Below are 13,278 nucleotides of genomic sequence, written 5' to 3' on the forward strand. Positions count from 1 at the left end.
ACAGACGCAGTAGAAGGGGAATTGTCCAGTTAAAAAAAGAGAATGATAGACAGTCCGCATGCTACGAGAGAGTGTGTCTTCGATCGATCTGAATCGAACGAAAAATAAAAACTTGAATCGATCGACTGTCGACTTAACTTATCACAGTTGTATTGTACTCCGATCTTAAGTAAAGCTTATTAATAATTATCGCTTCTTTTTTCTGTTCCAGAATTCATTGCCACAAGCTTCTTACAAGGTACGTCATTTTAATTTCCTGAATTGACACACTGTCTGATCGCTCAACCGTACAATTTCTCGTATTAAATTTTAAATGGATTAATGGGATTGCATTTTGCAAAAAGGAACCAAGAACATGTCAATGCCATTAAGATTGTGCACCTTGTTTTACCTTGAAAATATGCACTAATAATCTAAATAAGTTTTCTCTTTACCTTCAATTAAATATAATTCTAGACAAAAATTACCGTCGTAAATTTAATTATTTGCTTAATTTCAGTAATTTCGTACCAATGAATGTAAGCTGAACAATCCTAGCAAAATTGGAATGATCTTGGTTCCTTTTTGCAAAATGCTATCTAATTTCATTACGCAATTCTAAACCTCCAAATAGTTCCAGGTTAAAATATTGTTCCAACATCACTACAACTGAGCATGCACTTAAGTCACTGATCGTTCAATTTTCGAAAGATACAGTAACTTCTTTTTCTTGACACTACGACTTACGAACGAACAAACGTATTTGTTGCTTAATAACAATCCCTAGCATTCTATAGGACCTCTTACAGCCAAGAATTTCCGATGAAACATTGAGCCGCTTGCTAGAATAAGCAAAGGTACAAATGGGAAAAATTTAAAGTCTATTTGTTCAAAATTTATAGTCCGTTTTCAGAAACATTAAGCCATCCCCAAATGTACCGCGATATTAAGGTTAATTACGCGAAATTTTTATTGATTTTATAAAAAAAAAAACTGTTGGAACCGTAGAATCCGTTCTAGATTAACGCCTCCGCTTGAAAAATCGCACATTTTCCACGAAATTGATGTTGAACTGGCCGTAACTATACACCCTTGAACAAACGGAAACACCCTGAGCAATTATTCGAACTTCGGAGTGAACTGGCCGTAATTATACACCTTTTAACGAGCGGAAACACCCAGAGCAATTATTCGAACTCCGGAGTAGGTATGTGGTATCACGCGAAATAGGAGGAGATTTTTAGCTCTTTACCTTTCACAAACTACGGACATCATGGATAGAATGCGCGCGGCGATGGTAAAGGCGCATTTTCAGCGATATCGAGATGCAAAGTGAGTAATCGTTTTGCACTGACGCCTGCGCTGGAATAATCGCATATTTTCCGCGGTATTTACAACCGCGTTTTTTTTTCCGCGGTTTTTGTTAGATGAATTGGGCGTGATTTTTCACCTTTGAAACGAGCGGAAATACCCTGAGCAACTATTCGAACTCCGGAGTAGGTATGTGGTATCACGCGAAGTTGAAGGAGATTTAAGCTCTTTACCTGTCACGAACTACAGACATCATGAATTGAATGCGCGCGTCGATGTTAAAGGCGCGTTTTCAGCGATGTCGAGATGAAAAGAGAGTAATCGTATAGGACTGACGCCTGCGCTGGAAAAATCGCATATTTTCCGCGGTATTTAGATGAATTGGGCGTGATTTTTCACCTTTGAAACGAGCGGAAACACCCTGAGCAACCATTCGAACCCCATAGTAGGTATGTGGTAACACGCGAAATTGAAGGAGATTCACAGGTCCTTTCTGTTTTTAGCCAATGTGCTTCTGATTCGATATTGAGATCGCATTTCTGTTAATACGAAACGAAATCTATCTGTTTTCCAAATAGTTCTAGAAAATTAACCGCGGAATGTCTCATTTTGGTGGATAATATCACATTATTTGTGTACCTCATTTAGTTAATGGATTTAGAACGGAGTAACTGACAAGAATTGTTGAAAAGAATGGGGAATTCGCCTGAAACAGTTTTATTGCTTCATCTGAGAGTGTCGAATAAGTAAAGCTCGCTGAATTTTTAACACATTTTTTCTGGTGTGGGATATTGTAGAACAACAGATCTAAATGTGAGAATATGTACCGTAATTCTGTTCCATCGTGCAGCTTTCACGCTTTAGCGCATATATTTGACCAGATTTGATCATTTGATCATAAATCCCTCGATAAGTGTTCTATTTAGAAATTAGTTATTCTCTTGCTCATCGTTCAGCGAGTAGCGAGTAGGCTCCAACTAATTCAGAAATTCATGAAAACTCTCTAACACCGGCCAATTCTGCATTATAGACAAACTCCAATTTCCGACCTCTGTTCTTTATTTTCGTCGCTCACAAGAAGTGAGAGGCACTCGCTCTTGATTCCTTCCCCAACCTGTGATAGAAAATTTCATGGATAATAAGAACGTGAAATTTCACCAATTTGAAATTTTAGGCTCTTTTTCATATTTCAAAAACTTCTTGAAATTGCATTTAAATTGCACGTGAAAAATACGTCTTTTCTCGTTCCAAGAAACTTGACTCCATTCCAAGGTTGTCAAATTCACTCACACAATTCCATTTTTTACGAATATGAACCTGCATAATTTTCGTCAATTTGTTTGGTTTTTGAATGAAATCAGAGGAAAAATATGAGAAATTTACAATTATATAATTTCTGAAAATTCTTCCGGTGAAAATGCAAAAACCTTTCTCCTTCTCTTTCTTCTTTCGTGTAAGACATACGACGAATTACGTGAAATTTCCAGGGCGATCTTAGTATGTTACAGTTTTCTCACTACGGAGCCTCTCAGCCAGGTGACAAAAGTTCATAAAAATTAAAATCTTGAAATTTCACGTGAAATATTTCATGAAATTTCAGAAAATGAAAGATATTGAAAAATACTGGTTCCTTTTCATGTTTCGTAGAATGTAAAAAATTGTTACCTCTATTTTGTGTGTTTGAGTGCGGGTTGCATACTCTAGCCCCTGAAAAATATGAAATATTCCAGAGCCTCGTGAAATTTTGAAATATTTCACTGAAATGTCCAATCTTTCATTTCTTTCTTACGTTTCATGCCACCCTGCTCTCAGCTGATATGGAGAAAGCAATCGGCAAGGAAACAAGGATTTACCCCTCCATTTAATTTTGAAATCATGAAGCGTGGACTGTTGTGCTGCCCTCTCGCGGTGAAACGTGCACGCGTTTAAATGCCCCCCGTCCGAACGATTCGTCGAGGCGTCCCAAGTCCAACTTAATTACCCTTCCAACACGCGAGTAGGCCACGAGGCGAGCAACAAATTAGCGCCGGCTAAAATCCGAGCCTGTAGGCTGAAAAGGCGGCCGGCGGCGGACAGGAACGATGCTGCCACTTGTTGGAGCCGCCTCGGAAGTTCGGGCGGCCGCCGACAGAGCTCAGGAGCATGTCAATCGATTCTCGGGCAGGCCGCCGAGCAGCAGTGGCTCCCGCAGATAAGCTCCGAGCGTTGAAATGATTAAACTTTTTCCCTCGAACTCGGCGTTCAAAACTCGGCTCGTTCCACGCTGACACTTGCCTGACGGGCACCGGGGTGAAAGTCGGAGTTTTCGCCATCCTGAACCCGGGATTCCCGAACTGAAGCCGCGGAAACAGCGCTGAAACCCTGCGTTCGAGAAACATATGCGAGGCGTGTTCACGCGATCATCTCCGCCGCCGCCGCGTAGCCGTTTGAAGGTTAGCTTTTAATAACTCGGAGTGCTTGTGATTCGCCCGTGCCGTACGTGCTGTGCCGCGCCGCGCCTCCCTCACTAATATCCCGGAGTTTTTCGATTGGTCGGCTATCGATCGGTCGAATTTTTGGATTATCGAAAAATCGCTAATCGAGTTTACAATCGATCAGTGTGTGTATTTTGAAACGGTGAATTTTCAAAATAACGACTTGTACCCGGGGTTCACAGATGGAAATCGGCATTCGTGCCGAATTTTGAGAATTTTAGAGTTTGATTATTAGTCTTTCGCTTCGTTGGCAAATCGATTTGGATTATCGTAAAAAATCAGTAATCGATTAGTGTGCATATTTTCGAACAGAAATTTTTTAAAATAACCTGAAACCGGGGTACCCAGATGGAAATCAGCATTTGTGAACGGAAATCAAAACAACGGTAGAGAATCCATTGCCAAATTGGATCCATGTGCGCTGTATAATTTCGGTGATAGCTCAGCAAAATTCGGCATTATTCTTTCCATATTTTCTCATGAAACCTTGTTCTTCTCTCAAATATCAGCACTTTTGAGCTTCAAGCTGAAATATTTAGAGGTCTCGTGCTCATAATCCGAAATTAGAACCAGGAACTGGGGAGTTCTAACCGTCGATTGATCGGTAGTATATTATCTTGTCAACAGTAAATCGAAATTTTAGTCATCGATTCGGATGGCATTCGATCATTCGATTAGTTCCTCGCTAAGCTGAAAACTCCAGCGATTGACTCCGGACGGTGTTTCTTCGTGAAAAATGTGTCCTGTGCTCTGATCGACTTGACCAATGGCCAGCACATCCTCGGCCTCCCCGCAGGCCCAACCTGTTATCGTCGCCACCCACACTGTGACACACGTGCTGACTTACGGTGAGTTCGTTGTTTTACGCGCTCTTATCTCTCAAGGACCACCGTTTTATCCCTTCCCCTGGACCCCCCCCCCCCCGGAGCGGTGATCCCCCTCCATACGCAGGCGCCCCCTCCCCCTTTGATGTTGAATTTGTCGGCTCCCGGTGGAGTGGAATTAGAGACGAGCGCGGTTATTATTTTGACTAAATTGGCTCCTAGGTGTTGTTGTTCGGTCTTTAGCTTTTTGCGCACCACGATTTGTTTACGGACAACAGCCGGTTGCCGCTTCTTTCGTGCTTGCGGAAATTAATAGTTCTGGTCGTTGGTCAATCTTGCATTAATTATGAAAAGCATCCGTGTGTTGTCTTTTTATAATCTCATCTGTATCCATCAATGTACTCTTTGATGACTCCCAGATGTATCCATTCTGGGCAGTGTTCGAAACTCACAGGCGCCAACGCACCAAGGAACCAAGGCGCCGAAGGAATCGGTCATGATGCCTGAAAAATGAAGGCTCTGCGTCAACGTGGCAAAAATTGCCCCCCCCCCCCCCCCCCCCCCAAAAAAAAAAAAAAGAAGAAGAAAATCCTAATTTTTCTGTCCGGTGATCTACGGAGCTTTTCGCTTCACCAAGTCACAGCGACTAGTTCTGTAACTGAAACAAATTGCGTCTAACTTTTCACTAAATACGCCGTGATCTATAGGCAAAAAGGACGACACGATTCAAAAATCGGACTTTTTTTTATCGTGTCTTTTGCTGGTCGTTAAAAGGAGAATCCCACTGATTCATTGATTTATCAATTATATTATCAGTTTGACAAGAGGAGGGTCCTGGATTTATCATTTGCTTGCTTCCAGCGGAGGATTGAGGATCTCTGGATCTATTCCCTCGCGGTAAAATGTAGACGAGGAGTTTGTATCTGGGTCTGGGAGTGAGCAACAAGTGTTTGTATTTACTCTGCGATTGACGACGGAGCCCACGTAGCATCGTGGATCAGGCCCGCGACCTTCAGAACTCATTATGAGCAGGTACAGTACTATAAAGAACTCGGTCCGATCCCGGGCCTGAGCCTCTGTCACACGATCCAAGTAGAGCTCTCGAAGTGGCGTTATTTCTTTAATTTCTGAGCCTGCGGCCCGATTATTGAAACTATATCAGCCTGATGTGACAAGACATAGCCCTATCATAACCATGCAATATATCGCAATTCGATGTCTTATCGGCAGGGTGTTTACAAGTCCAGAATTTCCGGAAAGTCCGGAAAAAGAACTTATGTTTTAAGGGCGGTCCGGAAGCACTGATGAAGTGCGGAATTTCCGCAAGAACGTCCGGAATTTTTTCATTTTTGTCTTAAATTTTAGTGAGAAATTCAAAATTTTGAAATTTTCCGAATTTTGTTAAATGGAGGTACTGAAAAAGTACTAAATTTTTTTGTTGCGGAGGCGCTGAACTTCTTGGCATTGTACTGGAAAATTGCTGTAAAAGTACTGTATTTTGGCCAGCCTGTTCTAGTAGACACCCTGATCGGGCTGCCTTAAACTTTCAATAATCGGCCCGCAGCTCAACACGAAATTCCTTGAGATTTTTAGATCTAACTTGTGATGTGTCCCGAACACATCGCTTAGTATGCACCGTCATAGATTGCCAACCTGATAGATGTTATAGCGGAGATAGCCGTAACTCTCAAATTTTCGAAATTGAGATTCCCCTCTAAATCAGGCTAATGTTTTTCAGATGAAATCACCGATATAGCCAAATCAGCGAAATCCGTCCCATTTGTATAAGAAAGAGGCGTATACGAAAGCCGTAGGTGCGCCAAAAATGATGTAGGTTCAGACAAAACAGCCGTAAGAAGCATTATATTCCGCCAGAGAGCCAATGAAAGCCGTGGTTTTAAAGAAAATGGCGCCTTTTGCTGTCAATTTCTAACCTGAAAGTGTATTTGTTGTGTGTCCAAATTGCAACCATAAAGTCATGCTGAAAATAGCACTTGGCTCTCTTGCCTATACTACCAGTCTGATATGTATGAAAATGAATAATACCCTTTTTATATGATTGAAATAAAGTTGGTCGATTTTTAATCAGTCCAACGATTTCTGAGAGTTTCTCGGATGATTGGTGGCAATTTGATAAAGAGCGGAGGCTTCTTTCAATACAATTTTCCGCTCAGACCGCCAGTGAGCCCATTTTCTCAAAACTTCATCTTTGCCCACACGGTTCTCCTCGTTATCACGTCAGCACAGCGAGAGTACGGGCAGGTGTGAAGCTCCGGAAATCCATCAGGCCTTCACCGATGCCTCCGCGAAGAAAGTTAGGGCTCAAAAGAGCTGCCAACCTTTGAATTCAAATTATCCAGAACGATTTATGTCACAACCCGTCGTTTGTAAAGCACTTTTCGACTAATTTTTGCATAAATCTCTTTTTTTCAATAACCGAGAAGTACGCAGTTCAAATCGTTTAACTTATCCGCAAATTCAAAACGCCCCGATTTCGCGCCGAACCGAATGATGTCGTCCGGCACTAATCAGATGCGAGCACGGGTTTTCTACGACTTCCGTCTCATATGTCTATTTACTCCTCGCATATGAGAACAATATTTATGTCAAAATTATATCTTCTGAATTGAAGAACCGAGTCTCATTTACGTTAACTGTAGTAAACAAGTAACAATTACATATTGAGATACGTTTTATTTTAACAAACATCAGTGGAAATGGAAATGAGAGAAGATTGCGATTTGACCACCGCAGTACATCACCACCGTCAGTTTTCCGCCGTTCGGGTGCGTTTTAAAGGTCTTGCAGTTTTTGGATTTTTCAAAAGCTGTTTTCTCCGCGATTTCGACTCCATAACAATGCGGAAAAATCACCACATTATCCACTCACCTAGTACGTCCAGATTATTAAACAAAATAAACAATGATTAGTGACCTATTGTCAGGGAATTTTCCCTAAATGTGACAGAGAAATCAGGGAAATTTCAGGGAATTTGATTTTCTAAATTCTGTGGCAGCCCTGATGAAAATTGAAATATCCAAGTGTAGAAACGAGTGTAAACACGGAAGCACTTCATAAAACGGCATGCAAGTAATCGAGTTAACTCCCTTATCTAAGCATCTATTCTTCATGGGTATACTATGCTTTTCCATGGCGGTGCAGCATGTTCCCGCCTCATTCTTGTCTGGTGAACATGCATTATTCGTGTCTTGATATGGCGGGATTCGTGAGTTTGCGCCGCTGTCGAGGGAAAAATGCCAAGCCGGACTTGTGCTACCCTCTCCAAGTTTTGTTTATTGATTTAATCGCCAAGAAAGACAGTCAATGCAGAGGGCTCCGGTTCCGATCACTCATCAGCCGAAATTGAGTCTTTGACGTGAACCCGCCCATTGTTTTGAGGAAAAACCGCAGTCGCCATTGACTGTGTTGGCACACAAATCCATCGAGTCGCTTTGTGAAGAAGTCTTGGCTACTTTGCCATGCTGCAGGAGGACGCCGTTTGAGCCTTTGGACGTTGCCTCTCCTTTGATAAAATACGAATTATCCAGTATACTTGAAGTAAAAGTATACATCTTCCCGTGAACTAGACTTCATTGTGGAACTAGGAACTACAATTTCTGGATTATCCATGAAAACACATATATAAACTCATAACCTGCTAGTACACTGGAAAAACAAACACTTTGGATCTAGAGTCCAGACTCTTAAAAACATCGACAAGAAAAAATAATCTTGATTCAATCAGATTTAAGCCCAAATCAAGAACCAAGCCTCTTAATTTGAGCGGATTTCCTTTTCATTTAAGCTTAAATCTGCTTGAATCAAGAGTCCTTTTTCTTGTCAATGTTTTCAAGAATCTAGACTCAAGATATGTTTCTAAAGTGAGCGTGATGTACTAGTTCCTAATGGGCCTGTTGCAAACTTTTGCTAGAGCAAAAATAAGAGTTGTTTCTTGTAGATAATGCCTCAAAAATCACGATGAGCGCATCGGCAAAGTCTGAAATGCACTCATAACTTCACAATCTGCGTAAGAAATTTGCGTTTTTTTAAGCTTCCCGCTTCAAAAACGATACTACGGCACAGGTGAAAATTTTGTTAGAGGAGTCGCTCCATCGTCGGCGATATTCATCATGGCCGACGCTTGCGCGCAGTTCCGCGCGTAATTCGAGGAGAGTTCAAGGTCAATCAATTCGGGCGTGGAAAATATGAACGTTAACACACCGATTGTTATCTGGTCTAATCCAGTTCAGGTGTTATCTCGTCCCATCAAACGTGTTTTGGCGGATTGGCGTCGTCCATGATGATTATTGCCGACGATGGAACGACTCCTCTTACAAAATGTTCACCTGTGCCGTAGTATCGTTTTTGAAGCGGGAAGCTCAAAAAACCGCAAATTTCTTACGCAGATTGTGAAGTTATGAGTGCATTTCAGACTTTGTCGATGCGCTCATCGTGATTTTTGAGGCATTATCTATAAGAAACAACTCTTATTTTTGCTCTAGCAAAAGTTTGCAACAGGCCCATTGCGAAATGAAATCCAACTAGACCGCCTTTAACAGAAAGGAACCAAGCCACATTAGCTATTGCCAAATTAAATCGGGCTATTAAATTTTTTACGAGAGAACGTTTGTGCGGATTCCTCTGAAAATGTTAAGGAGTTTGCTTCGTACTATGGAGAAAATTTACTGTAATTTCCATGAACACCTGCACAGCCGTTTTCATCTGAAAAATTAAATTGCCAAATACTGATGTGGCTTGGTTCCTCTCTGCTTAGTGCGGTCCACATGTGAATCATTTCTTTCCAAATTCTTTTGAGTTTTATTCACCCAAAATTATCTAAAAAAATTAAGGAATATTTTCATAACTTTCGTAAAAAATGAATCGTAAATCGAAATAGGTCTATTGCTCGCATGACAAATAGCCGCGTGATTAGAGTTTTTAGGAGTAAAATGCCACGAAAATCGGAAAGGTCACATTGAGAAAGTCTGATATCCACTCCTCAGTCTCTGCGCGATTTGCGTAGCGTGAAAAACAATTTTCGAAATTTCCCACGTCTGGGGACAGTTTTCAAGTCACCGGACACAAGCAAACGGCAACTTGAGGTGGTTTCCGGTACTTGCCAACGTGTTTTCGTTGTTTATTTGTATCTATAAAAACGATACGTGATCTTTGACATGTATTCCTCGTCTTCAGTTATAGAGTGCGTTATATCGATCTTCGGGTTATGTGGATACATATTATGTTTGGAATCATCAGTTTTCGTCAACTGGAAGTTGCTGTGAGTTGCCGTTGTTTGTTTCTAGGCACGGTTTTCTAGGCAAAACTGCCCCCCGAATGCGGGAGATTCGAAAAAGCGTGCTCCAAACTACGTAAATTGCGCCTTAAGAAGTATAAGATATCGTAATTTTCGTGTCATTCTACCCCAATATCTTACACTCCAGTGGCGAAGTCCGAATCGTCGACTATCGATATTTTTCGATTTTAAGCTATGGTAAAGAATCGATTATTAAGGTGTTCGTTTCGAACAACCTGTTTCTCGATCCTTTTCCATAGTTTTAAATGACTGATCAACCGATAAATCGCAAAACACGCCTCGCCGTTGGTTTATTCATACTGCTTATTTATAACTGGACGTATTTCCGCCAAACTAGAGTCCCTTTATACCCAGAGTTAAGACAACTCGATTATCAGCTGACTGGCAGCCGGCCTTGGCTGGCCATGGAGGCCGAAAACGAGTGCACCCACGATATTGAGGGATAAGGATCGGGAATCCTGCGATGTCTGTCACACAAAAACAACAACATCAACAAATTGATCAATTAAAACGACAATTAAATTGGTTTGTGAATAATTTCTTAATCTATTTTCATTTTAGACCGATGGAAATAACAATTTACTCTTGATAAACCACAATTAGGTAATATTTTCATTCTTCTTGTTCACATTCGAGGTACCGCCATCTTGGTGCACTCGTTTCGGCCTCCATGAGCCAGAACCAATCAGAATTGGATTTTTTTTTAGGCCACTTTCAGCCCAACCAAAAGTGAGTTGTCTTAACTCTGGGTATAAAGGGACTCTACGCCAAACGGAACTATGCATTCAAACATGAGCCCTGAGACCCATAAGAATGGACCACTAGACAAGGTACGAACTTCAGCATTCTGATACATGTTTCTCAACCAAAATTTCACGTAGAACACGATACGCACAACGAAAATTACCCAAATCAACTCCTGACGAAGCTATTTAATGATTCTTGATGCGTGAATTCAAACCACCCGCTCATGAAAACTCAATGCTCTACGTGATTCACATCGCGCGCTAAATGTTTATCATGACAGTCTCTGCGATGTAAAAATTTTCAACTTCAATCTTGACACTTTGGCTCAGCTATAGCAGATTACCAATAGTTTGAACAACTTATGGTGGAAAATGAACATTGCTCGATTGAGAAGCTTGCTGAAACCGTTGTAGTGCGCGATTTGACTCACGTAGAGCTTTGAGTTTCTTGTGAGCGGGCAGTTCAAATTCCTCGTACCCAATGTGAAATAAAAACGTTAATATCTTCGCTAGAAGTTGATTTCGGTAATTTTCGTAGTTTGAATCGTGTTCTACGTGAAATTCTGGTTAAGAAACATGTATCAGATTGCTTAAATTCGTACCTTGTCTAATGGTCCATTATGAATATCAGGGCTCACGTCATAATGTACTTAGGTCCGTTCGGTAGAAAAACGTCCAACTCTTGCGTACGCAACTGATTCATTGGAAGAAATTTGGCAGCGTGGCTCTGGCGCGGCGCTGGATTTCATAAAATATTTGAGTGCACCGGAAAAGCGAAAAAGAGACTTTTTTTCCAAAGCTTTTTTTTAAATTTAAAGATGTGTCTTCGAATAGTTGGACACAGTCAAAAGCATATACTAGAAATAACAAGAGAGAGAAATAATATCAGTAGCTTTAATTAATTTGATTTGTCTCTGTACAGATAGACACAGGAATAATAAAAGGAAGAATTGCAGCAGGACTCTGATGCTGAAGAACGCCGTATGAACATACGAGAGTTGTCAAATTTCCTGAGAGGAGAGTCATGAATATTTTCTCTTGAAAATGTCCGATAATTTAGATCTAATCGCGAATAAATTTTCTGAGAGTTCGAAGAAGAAAATTCACAGATATTATATCCCGTGAAATTAATATCATATCACAGGGAATTCGGCAACGTCTGAAGGCTCATACTGCGTTTTTCCTTTGCACCATGAATATTTTCTCTTGAAAATTTCCGATAATTTAGATCTAATCGTGAATACATTTCCTGAGAGTTCGAAGAAGAAAATTCACAGATATCATATCCCGTAAAATTAATATCATATCACAGGAAATTTGGCAACGCCTGAAGGCTCATACGGCGTTTTTCCTTTGCACGGTAGCATGTTTCTGAAGCGCAGATTTGCTGTGCGAGGAAAGGGGAAAAACCCTTTGCCACATTCTTTTCTGAGTTACCAATAAAATGGAATTCACTCGATTTCGCAAATTCGAATCGTAAAAAAAAGGAGAAGAAAAAGGTGAGCAAAAAAATTTAGGAACATGTATAAGAGACGACGGAGAGTAATAAAGAGAAAAAGGTGAAGGGATAGAGATGGATAGTAAAGAAAGAGAAGAAAGAGAAAGAAACGATGAAACAAAAAGAATAGGAAAATGGAAGAAGAAGAGCTGTCATAAAAATGTGAAAGGCTAAAGGATAAGGAGAAAATGATGCGTAGAAATTGTTTGTACCCCATAATGACTTATTTCAACTTCGGTTTGTTTGACAAGTGACAAGCCTAAATTCTGGTCCTGAAAATGCCAATATCCCACTTAAAACGTTATTTCGGAAATTTTTAGCATATTTCGAGTGAAATTTGAATGGAGACTAAAATGTTAAATGTAAAGTTGAATTTCTAATCCTGCACAATGGTACATTACCTGTATAAGTTGGGTCTTGCCTGTATGAAAACATTTTTTGTAGTAAATTCTACTTCAGTATGGGAAATCATAATTTATGTCGTCTTAATTTTCGTCACAGTGATACGATTGGGTAAGCGTAACTAGATTATTGATCGCATTCATGAAATCGAGGGGCTTGGAGGACAAGTTAGATAAGTGCAGTTTTTTCTTTAAAAAGAAGCACGTGTTTAAAATTTCAAAATTTTATGGAGCCATGAGGTTTTTCTAACTCAATGTTTTATGCAAAAAATTGAATTTTAGTAGTAAATTTTTCATAAAAATATTTTAAGACCAGTTTTAGGTGAATTTCAATTTTTCAAAATCTGCATTTACTTCACTTGTCCCCAGATTATGGTAAATGCTGTTTTAGTACGATGAATTTTATCGTTGTGTCAAAACGACAATCTTTATCGGCGTGCAATGGCAGGTCAGCGTAACAAGCCCTTGGCTCTTCATCTATTCGCAGGGTGTCTACAAGTTCGGAATTGCCGAAAAGTCCGAAAATAATACTGATTTTTTAAGGGCGGTCCGGAAATACTGAAAAAGTGCGGAAATTCTGCATAAAGGTCCGGAATTTTTTGTCATTTTTGTCGCAATTTCAAATTTTTGAAATTTTTCTAATTTGTCAAATGGAGGTCCTGGAAAAGTACGGAATTTTTCTAAGTATTGGAGGAGGTACTGAATTTCTGGAGAACGTACTGAAAAAGTAC

At 40.3% G+C, this 13,278-nt stretch overlaps 1 protein-coding gene across 2 annotated transcripts in view; it reads left to right on the forward strand.

The window, feature by feature from the left end:
- The first annotated feature begins 215 nt into the window (after positions 1-215).
- Positions 216-13,278, forward strand: part of LOC109033081 (ribosomal protein S6 kinase alpha-5) — a 210,506-nt gene continuing 197,443 nt past the window's right edge. The window contains exon 1 of one of the 2 annotated variants that reach the window (XM_072299746.1): positions 216-238. Coding sequence is in view for 1 of the 2 variants with exons in the window: in XM_019045631.2 (XP_018901176.1) it covers positions 4,531-4,612 (82 nt within the window). In the remaining variant the exon portion in view is untranslated. Of the gene's footprint in view, positions 239-4,183; positions 4,613-13,278 lie in introns of those variants that run through there. The other variant, XM_019045631.2, reaches the window with a different exon arrangement.

Source organism: Bemisia tabaci, chromosome 4, assembly GCF_918797505.1.
Source record: "Bemisia tabaci chromosome 4, PGI_BMITA_v3".
Taxonomy (NCBI): domain Eukaryota; kingdom Metazoa; phylum Arthropoda; class Insecta; order Hemiptera; family Aleyrodidae; genus Bemisia; species Bemisia tabaci.